At 39.8% G+C, this 15,000-nt stretch overlaps 1 protein-coding gene across 1 annotated transcript in view; it reads right to left on the reverse strand.

Annotated features, from left to right (window-relative positions):
- Positions 1-425: 425 nt before the first annotated feature.
- LOC143024378 (uncharacterized) overlaps positions 426-15,000 on the reverse strand; it is a 57,982-nt gene continuing 43,407 nt past the window's right edge. The window contains exons 8-12 of the mRNA XM_076183175.1: positions 14,306-14,499; positions 5,729-5,834; positions 4,424-4,631; positions 1,980-2,174; positions 426-1,559 (exon numbers count right to left, since the gene is read on the reverse strand). Coding sequence (XP_076039290.1) covers positions 920-1,559; positions 1,980-2,174; positions 4,424-4,631; positions 5,729-5,834; positions 14,306-14,499 — 1,343 coding nt within the window. The 3' untranslated portion in view covers positions 426-919. The remainder of the gene's footprint in view (positions 1,560-1,979; positions 2,175-4,423; positions 4,632-5,728; positions 5,835-14,305; positions 14,500-15,000) is intronic.

Genomic DNA, 15,000 nt, shown 5'->3' on the forward strand with positions numbered 1-15,000 from the left:
ATACCCTGACTCGCATATGAATGAAAAGGCGTCCACTAGTGGTAATCTTGGTAATAGAAATAAATACCGGGTAAATATACACAGTTCGATATCTTTCTTACAAATTGTACCAGAACTGTTGCCAAAAAGTTATTCTCTCAATTGTACCCGACTTACGGCTGTTATGTGATCAACACACAAAATATGGGTTTGTAAAATGAAGAATGTGTGGATCTGGTTTGTATAATTTTGAAGAACCGAAAACATTTTTGTCAACTTCGTTCGGTGTATGCTATCAAAATAATCTCTTCTATATGAAGACAGGATCAGTTGGAGGGACTAAATAAGGCGGACCGACTGACAAGCTTTAACGCTTAACAGGAGACTGGTAAGTAAGAAAACTATATACATATAAATAGAAACAACATAGACATCTCATTGTTTAATTATGATAATGTTATACATAACCAGTGGCAAAGGAACATCAGTCTTCTGAAAATTAGGATTCTAACCTCACCTGAACATAATTACCTAATGTCAACTAGAAGAGATCACTCGTTATTATCTAGACTACGACTATGAGATATTCATTTTTGTCTAGAATGATTAATATAATCTCAATCGTCCTTTAGCGATAGCTAACATTATGTAAATTTGATCATAGTTGAGGTCAGAGAACCTTCGATTCAGAGGAAGAACTGGGCTTTGTAAATAGTGTTCACTCAACTAACAGATCCTAGGCGACCGTACTTAATATTACATATCATTTAACAAGTACTGACTTAACTGAGATCTTTCCTTATTATCTACTTAAAATGTTATTTGCTTTTTTGGGGGAATAACAATATGGTTATGATGTCCTTATTTTTAGGTACAATGACTTTGGTGGAATATATATTTTTTCGAGTTCTGTATAGTCACGATTCTTCGGTCGGCTGATTCAGTACCTCGGCGCTGTGTGGTGATTTCTCAAATACTCGTTCAGCCTCATTTTCTCAATTCTGGGTCCGGAAGGGGTCACATACTGGACGTAGATGTAAGCAACCCCATCCTGATAGATCACGTGATCTTGCAAGTCTTCGATCTCATCCGCAGGCGTCTTTTCTCTTCTTCGCCTCCATAGAGCCTTGAGACCTGTTGCGGCAGCCTCCATGTAAGACTTGTACTTGCTATGTCTGTTTAGTTTTTGTTTCGGAGAAGAGAGGAATTCTCTTGGAAGTCTCGGGTAAATGGTCTCCATTGTCGTGACTTCGCTCATATGATGTCTACTGGTAGGCGTTCTGAAGACTGAGAGATCACTGCTGTACGACGCGAAGCTTCTGAAACTCGACCTACGAAGGCGCCGTGGCTGGAGGGGTCCTGAGACCTCCCGTTCTCGTCTTGAGAAACTCGGGTATTTGAGTTCGAAAGGAGTTCGTGGGCGTGGTTCAGGAAGATCGGGCAGGTTCAAGACGAACTCCTCTTCGAGAGTCGGGATGTCAAAGCGTTGGTTGGTGTAGAATGTGCTGGATGTCTCCGGGTTTTGGAACGATTTTGGTTCTTCTTGTGTTCTGTTTTTTTCTTTGCGCCTCTTCATCCGTCTAAAAAGGAAAGAAAGAAAGAAAAAGAAAAGAGTATGAGTTTCTTAGTACATCAGAAATTTCACTGTATCCATGGCTCCTATTGTTCATTAACAGTATTATGTTCACACACACACACACACACACACACACACACACACACACACACACACACACACACACACACACACACACACACACACACACACACACACACACACACACACACACACACACACACACACACACACACCATGAGTGTACTGAAGAAATAATATTTTTTATTTTCTTCAACATGATGACATACTACATGGGTTTTGTGCCTTCAAAGGACAGGTTCCCACATATAAACTACATAAAATCGTCTATCTTTAGCCTGAACAAAGCCCATTCAATGTGTCAACACGTCGAAGTATTTTCGAATTTACTCTTTCTACCGACCTCGTCACGACTTCGCTAATGAAGACGATGAAAGCGATCCCGAAGCCGATGAGCGTGATGATGTAGGTCGTCAGGAGGTCGTTGTTCTCAAGAGCCCTGTCTTTGAAACCTTTCGGAAGACCGCAGACGGAGGTCGTCGATGTGCCGTTCGTCGTGAAGAAATGGAGAATGCCGTGGGATCCGATCCGCTTATAGCTGGGGAAGATGAGAGGGTTCGGTGAGAGGGTGGATAGGGACATGGGATCCAATCCTCTTATACTCCAAGGAGATGGGTTTTAGTGGGGAACTTGATGAGGACGTGGAATCTGATCAGATTTTAGTCAGATTTCGACAAGGACACTGATGTCTAAGAACCCAATTAGTCAGATTTCGAAAAGGAACATTGATGTTTAAGGAACCAATTAATCAGATTTCGACAGGAACACTGATGTCTAAGGACCCAATTAGTCAAATTTCAACAGGAACAATGATGTTTAAGGAACCAATTAATCAGATTTCGACAGGAACACTGATGTCTAAGGAACATATTTGTCAGATTTCGACAAGAACACTGATGTCTAAGGACCCAATTAATCAGATTTTGACAGGAACACTGATGTCTAAGGACCAAATTAGTCAAATTTCAACAGGAACACTGATGTTTAAGGAACCAATTAATCAGATTTCGACAGGAACACTGATGTCTAAGGACCCAATTAGTCAGATTTCGACAAGAACACTGATGTCTAAGGACCCAATTAGTCAGATTTCGACAAGAACACTGATATCTAAGGACCCAATTTCTTACAGGGAGAGAGGCATCAGTGAGAGACCTGATAGCAAGGGATGTGTAGACCCATCGGACTATTGTCACTAATTCATAGAATATTAAATAGAGTCATTTGCAGTACAATATGTAGATGATCAACAACCGAAGGCACAAGTTGGGTTTACTAGAGGATCTTCTGCAATAGATCACATCCATAGAATAAACCAACTTACTGAAGAAAAAGAAAGAAATTGAGTTCAACACTTCTTTGCGCTTGGCCTTTGTTGATAATCATGATAATTTTGACTTGATTTAGAGTAGACAAGAGCATAGATATGATGAGATAGATTTATGAAAACGGTTCGTCAATGGTAATATTGTATAAAGATATATATATATATATATATATATATATATATACATATGTATACATATATGTATGTATGTATGTATGTATGTATGTATATAAACATATATATGTATACATATATATATATATACAGGTATATATATATTTATATATGTAATATATACATATATATATATTTATATACATATATGTATATATACAGAGATGAATTACATAATAAGATGTTATCTCTCCAATGCTATTCGCTACAACTCGAGAAAAAAATTTCAACATAGGAGAAAAGGCAGCAAAATTGATGGAAAATGTCTCAACAATGTCTGCTTTGCTGATGTCATCTTAGATGGACGTAGACATAAGCAACGCCATGAGGAGAGATCACGTGGCCTTGCAAGTCTTCAATCTCTGATTTGCTGATGACATCGTTCTATATAAAAAAAAAAAAAAAAGTTGAGTGATGACAGAGAAACACTAAATGTCATAAGCTAAGAAGTGGGTGTGAACATTAATCTTAAGGAAAGTCGGGTCATCTTTAACAACTCAGTTGAAGGAAACTAACTAAAAGAAAGTTCCAAGGTCCTAACTTTCGCAGTTCATGATAATGAACTTGAAGAAGGAAGACATAAGAAAAGAAAATCCCACAGTCTGGAAACCTTTGGAAAAGCAGTCTACGAAACGAACATGACACACTAAATAAGTAGAATATGATAAATATATAAGTAAATAGATAAGTAGATAGATGAATAAATAAATGAATAAATGAATAAGGAAATAAATAAATAAATGAATATATAAATAAATAAATAAAATAAGTAGATAAATGAACAAATGAACAGATATATAAATGCAAAAAATAGATAAATAGATAAATGAATAGATAAATGAAAAATAAATAAATGAACAAATGAACAGATATATAAATGCAAAAAATAGATAAATAGATAAATGAATAGATAAATGAAAAATAAATAAATCAATATATAAGAAACAAAATTAAATAGATACACAAATAGATAAAATAGATTGGTCAATAAACAAATAGACAAATAAATAGATAGATAACAAATTAGCCAGTTGACTAATTGATTGATTACTAATAAATAGATAGAACAAATAACCTAATATATGAAAAAATAAAACTAAACAACTAATAACAAAACAATCTAGCGTTTAGCTTGAGCGTTGGTGTTTGCCAACATTGATTGTAATCACTCTTCAGTGTCAGTAAATACAAATAATTTCTTTAAACATCAAACTTAGTCACATGCATAAACACTGTGTATTGACATACAAAATCTTTGTCCAAAATTCCTGTTTTACAATACTCACAAAGTACTGAATATCTTCTTGTGTTCAAAGGATTTGGCGTAGGCGTAGGCATACCATACTTTGTATTTCTCTTCCCTGTTCATGTCCATCCCGTCCATAGGAGACATATAGAACTGGCATTGGTCGTCTGCTTTAGCATTCCTTTGGATTTTGTAATCCTCCACGATTTCCATCAAAAGGACATTCATGGTATCGATGAAGATGTGATCTTTCAAACGTAAAGAAAATTTGTCATTATTGATTAGTAAATACATGTGCACGTTTACGTAAGCATAAGCGTATGAATACATATATATGCATATAAATATAAACTCATACACACATGTAAACACACACAAGAACATGTAAACACACACACACACACACACACACACACACACACACACACACACACACACACACACACACACACACACACACACACACACACACACACACACACACACACACACACACACACACACACACACACACACACACACACACACACACACACACACACACACAAGCACACATATCTTAATTCAGTAGATAACTTGGGAAACACTGCCTTATAACATGTTGTTCAAATGTGCACGTCGATAGTGTGAGACAGAAATCTTGACTTTGGGCCACTGACCGCATGCCAGCCCTTCGAGGTTGCACTCCTGGGTAGAGGCAAATGGATTAATGGTCTTTAGAAACGGAAGGAAGGGAGAAGACCCTCGCCGACGTCTAGTCTGCGGGGCTGCTTAGTGCAGTTGCCAAACACAGGTCTTCAATTTTAATAAAAACGGTAAACTCAAAAGCCAGTAAATAGAAAGAAAGAAGGTTTACTTCAAAGAGAGATACACTAAATTAGTATGTAGGTGTGTGTATTCACTTGGTCTTTGGATCACGTGTTGGACTCTTGATCGACAGGTATTTCCCTCCTGGAAGAGAGCTCAGCGTGTGTATTCACCTCGGATCTACTGCAGCCTCTTTTCGAGACAGCCAGACACCACCCTACGGCAGTGAGCTCAGAGCTCATTATTAGCAGATCTCTGGGTAGGTCTGAGACCACTCACACTCCACACACCGGGAATGCAAGGTCACAACTCCTTGACTAACGTCCCGTACCTACTCGCTGCTAGGTGAACAGGGGCTACACGTGAAAGGAGACAAACCCAACTTGTCTCCGCCCGGCCGGGGAATCGAACCCCGGTTCTCCGGCTTGTGAGGCCAGTGCCTTACCAATCCGCCACCGGGCCGTGTGTGTGTGTGTGTGTGTGTGTGTGTGTGTGTGTGTGTGTGTGTGTGTGTGTGTGCACGCGTATGTGTACATACCTCCATCACGGACGAGCTCTCTGACTGCATTAGACAAAGAAGTGAAGCGGCCGCGTCCCTCTGCTTTGAGATGACGAAGTATTTCCATATTGGGGTCGGCGCTTTGCTAAAATCAAACAAATAAATAAAGATAATAACGATACTAAAAAAAAAACAACCTCATTCTCAAACAGGGTTACCAAGGTGAAGGATCAATGTAACTTATAGTTTTTATTGAATTTAATTTTCCAAGTTTTGGTTATTTATACGACTTTATATATATATAAATATATATATATATATATATATATATATATACATATATATATACATATATATGTATATATATATATACACACACACACACACATATATATATATATATATATTGATAAGCATTTTAGACATGTTCTCCATCATCCAAATCATATATATATATATATATATATATATATATATATTTATATATAAATATATATATATATATATATATATATATACATACATATACCAAGGTTTCTTCCCCCTTACAAGGGAGGTAGCCAAAAAGGAAAAGGCATAAAATCATTCCCACCCATTCCATCCCTGAATACACTCCACACCCCTCCACCCTCCTTCTCAACTTAGCACCTCCTGGATGACGGGTCATCCCTACACCTTGTCCACTGCCCTGGGTCAGAAGAAGTGTCGCAAGACACAGTACATCCACAGCAAGGCCGCTTCATTAAATTGGCAACTCTCCTCTCCGTCCCCCCATGCATAAAGGAGAAGACGGGGAGAAATTCCTTTAGGCTGCGTCAAAAATTGCTCACACATTCTACCTCACCCCCCATCCCCCCGCCCATTTCACCTCATGCATCACATCATCATCCATATACAACCATTCTCCATTCACCCCTGTCTTCTATCCTCTCCCGTCCTTCCTCAACAGACATTCCCCTCTTCCCCAAAGTCCCCTTCACCCCATCCATCCACCTCATCCTAGGACGTCCCTTCTTGTTCACTCCCTCCACATCTGCCTTCCATACCTCTTTTACTAGTCTTTCTTCACTCATTCTTTCCATGTGTCCAAACCATCCTAATACTCTTTCATCAACCCTATCTCCCAACCCCCTTTTCACCCCTGTTCTCCTCCTCACCTCCTCATTTCTCACTCTATCCAGCCTAGTAGCCCACATCATACTTCTCAGACACCTCATCTCAAACACATTCAAACTCCTTCTCTCTTCCTCTCTTATGTTCCATGTTTCTGCCCCATACAGTGCTGTTGGCACAATCACTCCTTCATATAGTCTCCTCTTAGCATCCATTCCCAAATGTCTATTCCTCATTACACTTTTAAATCCACCAAGGCATTTACTCGCTTCTCTCAATCTACATTCTACCTCCACCTTCACTCCACCTTTTCCTGCCACATTTGCACCCAAGTATCTAAAACTATCCACTTCCTCCAGTCGCTCTCCCTTAATGCTCACTTCCAGTCTACTGCCACTTTCACCCTTTGTACATCTCATCATCTGACTTTTACCCACAATTATCTTCAGTTTTCTTCTTCTATCACACACTCTCCCAAACTCTGCCACCAACTTCCTTAATCCCTCCCCCGATCCTACCACAAGCGCAGTGTTGTCCGCAAACAACAGCTGGCTCACCTCCCACTTTTCTCCATTTTCTTTAACCATCTCCAATCCCTGACCCACTACCCTTGCATTTACCTCTCGCACTACCCCATCCATGTATAAGTTGAACAGCCAGGGTGACATAACGCATCCTTGACGAAGTCCCACCTTTACCTCGAACCACTTACTCTCTCCATTTCTAATCCTGACACAAGCTCTACTACTCTCATAAAAACTCTTGACAGCTCCTAGAAGCTTTCCTCCTATCTCGTATATCCGCAAAACTTTCCACAGTGTCTTTCTGTCTACCCTGTCGTAAGCCTTTTCCAGGTCCATAAAGACCCAAAAAACATTGTTACCTTTTCCTATAGCTTTCTCACATATCTGTCTTACCACAAAAATCTGATCTACATAACCTCTACCCGTCCTAAATCTACACTGTTCCTCACCAATTACTCCCTCTGTTCCTCTCCTAATCCTCTCAATCAAGATCCTCCCATAAGCCTTCCTAATTACACTTAAGCTAATCCCTCTGAAACTACTACATTCACACTTGTCCCCTTTTCCCTTGTAAAGTGGAACTATACAGGCACCCCTCTAGTCCTCCGGTACTCTACCCTCTCTCCAGCAAACATTAAACAACCTCACCAGCCAGTCCACCATCACTGTACCTCCTTTTTTTAGACATTCTGCATGGCATCCATCCAGACCAGGTGCCTTACCTGCTTTCATCATCTTAACAACTGCCTTCACTTCATCCTTCCTTATTTCTCCTCCATTTTCCTCACTCATCACGGTCATTTTCTTAGCATTTCCCATTGCAACTATCTTTCCCTCCCTATCCTCCTTCACATTTAGCAACTCCCTAAAATATTCTGCCCATCTTCCCCTTACTGCCTTCTCTTCCATTATCATCTCTCCATCTGCACCTTACCTTTACTTCTCTACTTGATTCGCCTACTCTTCCTCTCTTAATTTCTTTCCAAAACATCTTTTTATTACTTTCAAAATTTTCTGTCATACTCTTACCCCATTTCACATCTGCTCTCCTCTTTGCCTCCTTTACCTTTTGCTTTACTTCTCTTTTCTTTTCTTTGTACCTCTCATATGACTCCCTCGTCCTCTTTTGTAACCAATCTGTGAAAGCTCGCTTCTTCTCTTCTACAACCTTCTTTGTTTCCTCATCCCACCATTCACTACCCTTCCTTCTATTTCCTCCTGTCCTTCTTGATCCACATACCATCTTTGCACACTTTGTGACTCCCTCCTTGAACCATCCCCATTCCTCCTCCACACTTAGCTTTACTCTATCCTTCACTCCCTCCCACTCCTCCTTCAGCTTCTTCTTGTACTCCTTCTGGCTATAATAGTAAGTGAAGAGATAGGTAAACGTGTAGTGTAGTGGAAGGAGGTTTCCTCAAGGATAATGTGGATGAAGGTGAAACTGGGAAAGGAGATGTGGATTTTTGTAAGTGCATATGGACCTGGCAGTTAGAAGAGCGTAGAAGAAAAGGGGGCTTTTTGGATAGATTTAAATGAATGCATAGAGGATTTAGGGAGAAATATCAATGTAATAGTACTGGGAGACCTTAATGCTTGGGTAGGAAAGGATCCACTTGATGGAGTGGTTGGGAAATGTGGAGTTCCAGGAAAGAATCGTAGTGGAGAGTTGATGGTGGAAATGTGTCTAGAAAGAGAGTTGATGATAGCAAATACAGTGTTTCGGAAGAAAGTCAAGCATAAGTACACATGGGAGAGGGTGGTGGAGGGAAGGGTGGTAGATAGAGCGTTAATGGACTATGTAGTGGTAAATAGGATTATGATAGGAAGATTTAAGGATGTACATGTGCTAAGGGGAGACGGTGGGGGCATTATCAGATCATTTTTGGTGTACGGTAAGCTGAGAGTGGAGGATAGATGGAAGAAGATGAAAAGGACAAAAGGTAGGGAGGTGCTTAGAGTGAAATCTTTAAATGAAAGGAAAAGGAATATATATATATATATAAATGTGTGTGTGTATGGGTGTGTGAAGGATTCACCATGTTCTTGGATAAATTGTTGGACTCGTGATCGACAGATATTTCACTCCCGGAAGAGAGCTCAGAGATCTATAGGTAATGTTGCGACCTTACACGCACACACACACACAACTCCCCGCCTATGAGAGTTGGAGTAACGACTTGCAGCGCAGTGATACTGAAATTATTTCAGCCCTGGGCGGGATTCGAACCCGGACCTCAGTAACAGGGGCCGGGAACTCTTGCGTCATCTAGTGTGTGTGTGTGTGTGTGTGTGTGTGTGTGTGTGTGTGTGTGTGTGTGTGTGTGTGTGTGTGTTTGCGTGTGTGTGTGTGTGAGTATGTTTGTATAATATGTTTAGTTGTCCAAATGCCCTCGTTTAGTATATATGAACGCACATTTGTGTGAGACATTTTTGCAATTTTTTTACGTGTCACGGTGTTTTCCTTGTTCAAACAAACGTGTTTAAGAATCTTTGCTCTCTCACGATCTTCAGTTGTTACACAAATCTTAACATCCAAACATGAATCCTCACGATTTGCCCAGTAGTGGCGTAACAAAGAGCTGCGCGGAATCTTTGCAAAGTGAACTTGGGTTTATTTACTTTGTTTCTGATTAAGCCCCTTGACAGGAACCCCGAGTTACAATAGCCATCCCACCCAGAAGGAAAACAAATACATTGCAGACCATAAATAAAGCCAACATTCGGGAGGAGACCCACCTGGCAGATGGTGCTGGCGATGGTAGCCGGTCCGCCAAGATAAACACAAAAACGCGGACAGCTGAGCGTCCGGCCACAATAAAAGACGCAAGCACGCTACATCCCCCCGGAGGACCATCAGAGTTGCATTGGCGAGCGAACGAAAACGGAAAGTCTATAAAAGAACAGACCCGATCTTGGTAATACTAACTCCGATCTTGGTAATGCTAACTCCGCGCTTTATACACTTATAGTTCGTGCTAAGCGAGATCGTGTTCAGTCGATGACTAAGCAACATCTGGGCGAGGTATCGTTTGCTCTTGATATACACACTTTGAGTACGTAACTCGATTCGCTCGCTTGTTATCTCTGCCGTCGTGCGGTTTTATTCAGGGCACGGGGGCAAATCTTTTGTCGCCATAGATTTATTTCTATCGGATTTACGATATCCATATAGCAATATTTTTTCTTTTCTCGTTTTTTTTTTCTTATCTTATATCTAACCAGAATAATTTTGAGATTGAATCTGTCTTGTCTTGGTATCAGGTTTCACTCCACAGATAGATAAATAGATGAAAATGGGTAAGTAAATATTTAAAATAATGAAAAAACCATTTCAAATATATTAATATAGATGAGGATGTAAGAGTACCGGCGGGCTCAGGAGAATCGTTCTCGCAATACGTGCCAGTGGTTTTCATTCAAGCCCCAAGGAAGATACAGAACTGGATACTGTCGAGCTCGCTCGTTCTATTTACACACTGCACACACATCATTCAGAGCTAGTCTGACGATTTCCAATTACATGCTTTCCATTCTACCTTTGTTCTACAACCTGTGTGGCATAAGAGAGAACACCTAGGCGTTGAGATCTCCTCCATTGGTGCTTTGTCAGTGATAACCATCGCTTGGATCCTTCGGGACAATACACACTAAAGATATGGAGTCATAGAGTTGGCTTACGAGAGATTCAGGGTGGGTAATATAAGTGATCAACATTCTTTGCCAATAAAGATTATTCTTCAGTCGTAAAATAGTGTGTGACTCCGGTCCGTAGGGGTGTCACTATGGTCCCTTAGAGTTATGTAGTCATTACCTAACACAGGGTTCCCGCCCAAGTTGGATCTGTTTACAGTGCAATGTGATAAACTACAGTTTAGTTAAACGTAGACTTTATCATCTACAAGCTTTGGACTTTTTGTTCAACTGGGCAAAAGTAGTAAAGAAATATCTATTTCTTTCTTGAAGAAAATTGGAGCAAATTCCTTTTATGTATGGTATTTCCTAATTTCGTTTGACGTTTTTAGTGTATATGTGTTTTAGTATGGTGAAGTATGATAAAAGATGAATAGTTTTTCTATTTATTAGTTTTATATAAAAGACACTAATTTGCATCAAAGCCAAGGCAAGAAGAAAAGAAAACGGGTAGGGGGTTGTCTTTAAACAAGTAATTCATTTTGGTTGGAAATGCACCATAACACATATCTATCTGCAGAAAAGTTTAGACAATTAAGTGGAAAAGGTGGTAGAGAAACGCAGGTTGGAGTAGAAAAATTATATTACAGACGTTTCGACTACAAGTCTTCTTCAGAGTGACAAACAACGTTCATTAACAGTATATATACTCTCATTGTGGATCATCTCGCTGGGCGTCTTATAGTGCTCCTACTCCAACCTGCATTTCTCTACCACCTTTTCCACACTTCTATGTATTTATTCTGTCTGCATACTACATACAGCTCCGTAAAAATCCCGAATTGTGATAAAATGAGGTAGAATATATATATTTTTTACATGAGAGTTCTTGCTGAATGCAATCTTTTTTGTATATTTGATGAGAAATGTGTAATATGATGAAATGAAACGTTCACACAATAAGACTAATAGGGGATCGAGAGTGACTACTGAGCAAAGGAACGCGGAGAATATAAGTGAGGGATCTTTATAATTAATTTTAGTAATGGATATATTTTCATCATACAATACTTATATCTGGCAGTTTTAGCTAAGGGGTGCTAGATATCATTAGATTTTTGATTTTGAAAGTATTGAGAAAATTCTTTACATAACGTCATAACTACCCTACCACCTAAACTGTTTTAGATAGTAATATTCTTTATATATTTCATTTTGGTTATTGACGGACTATTTTATTCTACTGAAGACAGTAAGGACCCCACATTGAAAAAGACTAAAATTAGAATTAATTAGAAACTTATTAAAATCAAGTTATTGTGCGTAAAATGGACGAAACATAGCTGAACATGACTTAAAATTGTGTATGTCAAAATTTGCCTCACACTGACACACTTGGCAAAACACTATTCACAACTTTTTTATCATCATGTTTTGGGGCATAAGTATCACGTAACAGATTATATAGAAAAATGAACGAAATACTTAAAGGTATAATTATTATATTTAATAGTATACAGGACGAATTGAACGGTATAAGGAAAACAATCCTGCAAATAAAGCCAAGATGTACAAATGTACATTCACAACCTTTGCTACATATTCCCAATGATATTACAAGGACGAAGTGCAAGAAAAAAAAATCCTACTACCCTACCTGACAAAATCATGAGCGTAAAGCACAGTCACACATATCTCGCACGAATTAGCATAACAAACCCAACAATTTACTTTACATAGAAAGTGTCACACTTACTAATCTTCAAACAGATGGCCGAGCGTCCAATGGGGCCGAGCAAAGATTTGAGTAAACAAGTTGGCAAAAAGGAGAGTAAACGTTTCTTGAGAACGATGAGACAGCAGGAATATCTACAGTAACAAGCAAGCAAGTAAGCAGCATCTCTAAAGATGTCTCTCAGACACTCAGCATTGAAGCAAAACAGCATCTCTAAAGGTGTCTCTCAGACACTCAGTATTAAAGTAAAGCAGCATCTCTAAAGATATCTCAGACACTCAGCATTGAAGCACAGTAGCACCTCTAAAGATGTCTCTCAGACACTCAGCATTGAGGCAAAGCAGCATCTCTAAAGATGTCTCTCAGACACTCAGCATTGAAGCAAAACAGCATCTCTAAAGGTGTCTCTCAGACACTCAGCATTGAAGTTAAGCAGCATCTCTAAAGATGTCTCTCAGACACTCAGCATTGAAGCAAAACAGCATCTCTAAAGATGTCTCTCAGACACTCAGCATTGAAGCAAAACAGCATCTCTAAAGATGTCTCTCAGACACTCAGCATTGAAGCAAAACAGCATCTCTAAAGATGTCTCTCAGACACTCAGCATTGAGGCAAAGCAGCATCTCTAAAGATGTCTCTCAGACACTCAGCATTGAAGCAAAGCAGAATCTCTAAAGATGTCTCTCAGACACTCAGCATTGAAGCAAAGCAGCATCTCTAAAGATGTCTCTCAGACACTCAGCATTGAAGCAAAACAGCATCTCTAAAGATGTCTCTCAGACACTCAGCATTGAAGCAAAGCAGCATCTCTAAAGATGTCTCTCAGACACTCAGCATTGAAGTAAAACAGCATCTCTAAAGATGTCTCTCAGACACTCAGCATTGAAGCAAAGCAGCATTTCTAAAGATGTCTCTCAGACACTCAGCATTGAAGCAAAACAGCAATCCAACAAGCACAATGGTAAAGATGTCTCTCAGACACTGAGCATTGAAGCAAAGGAGCATCTCTAAAGATGTCTCTCAGACACTCAGCATTGAAGCAAAACAGCAATCCAACAAGCACAACGGTATCTCACTGAGTGAAACCCATAACTAGAAAGTTCTTAACGCAAAATTATTGACAATATTGAGATGTTGTTGATATTGAGGACGCATGAAATGTAACATTTATCAACATGAAAAATCTCAGAAATTGTGTGATATTAATTGTCAATATTAGAAATATTGGCTGTCATTTTCATTATCTATTGCTTAAAGTGTGCTTATTTTTTACGTTTCTCATCAAAACTAATGTTCGGTCAGATTTTTTTTTAGAGAAACTAACATGGTCGTCCTCAGCAACTATGGCGGGTGAGCTTCCCTCATTTTTAAAAAAAAAAAAAAAAAAAAAAAAAAAAATATATATATATATATATATGTATAATATATATATATATATATAATATATATACATATATATATATATACATATATAATATTATGTATATATATATATATATATATCCGATACCATCAACATATATAAAACTTTGGTCACACTCTTACATAAACAATCACCGATGGCTAAAGCAAGACAACTGAGACATCAGAACCAAAGAACTTTCTTCTTACCAGAATGAGGTCTTTGAGTGCGCCATCCGAGGAAGCCAGCCACGTGACCTTCGTGTTGGCCTCGAGGTCTCGGACCCTCTTGATGGGCAGCTCGAGGCCGTTGAAGGTCAAGAAGGCCGTCAGGTTGGCCGTGTAGAAGGAGGTCACAATCATGACGAAGATCCACCAAGTGGCGAAAAGGATTCTTGAAGAGTCTGCGAGCGAAGGAGGAACCGGAAGAACGTTACTGCAATGGCGAAGATCGACCACCCAGTCTGTTCCGTTCAATCCTCTCTCTCTCTCTCTCTCTCTCTCTCTCTCTCTCTCTCTCTCTCTCTCTCTCTCTCTCTCTCTCTCTCTCTCTCTCTCTCTCTCTCTCTCTCTCTCTCTCTCTCTCTCTCTCTCTCTCTCTCTCCCCCTCCCCCTCTCCCCTTCTCCCCCTTGCCCCCTTTCCCCTCTCCCCTCTCCCCTTCTCCCCCTCTCCCCTCTCCCCCTCTCCCCCTCTCCTCTCTCCCCCTCTTCCCCTCTTCCCTTCTTCCTCTCTTCCTCTCTTCCCCTCTCCCCCTCTCTCCCTCTCTCACTCTCTCCCCCTCTCCCCGTCTCCCCCTCTCACCCCCTCCACCTCTCCCCCTCTCCCCCCTCTCTCTCTCTTCCCCTCTTCCCCCCCTCTCTCTCTCTCTCTCTCTCTCTCTCTCTCTCTCTGTGTGTGTGTGTGT

Source organism: Oratosquilla oratoria, chromosome 4 (assembly GCF_046742065.1).
Source record: "Oratosquilla oratoria isolate Oo_2021 chromosome 4, ASM4674206v1, whole genome shotgun sequence".
In the NCBI taxonomy this organism is placed as follows: domain Eukaryota; kingdom Metazoa; phylum Arthropoda; class Malacostraca; order Stomatopoda; family Squillidae; genus Oratosquilla; species Oratosquilla oratoria.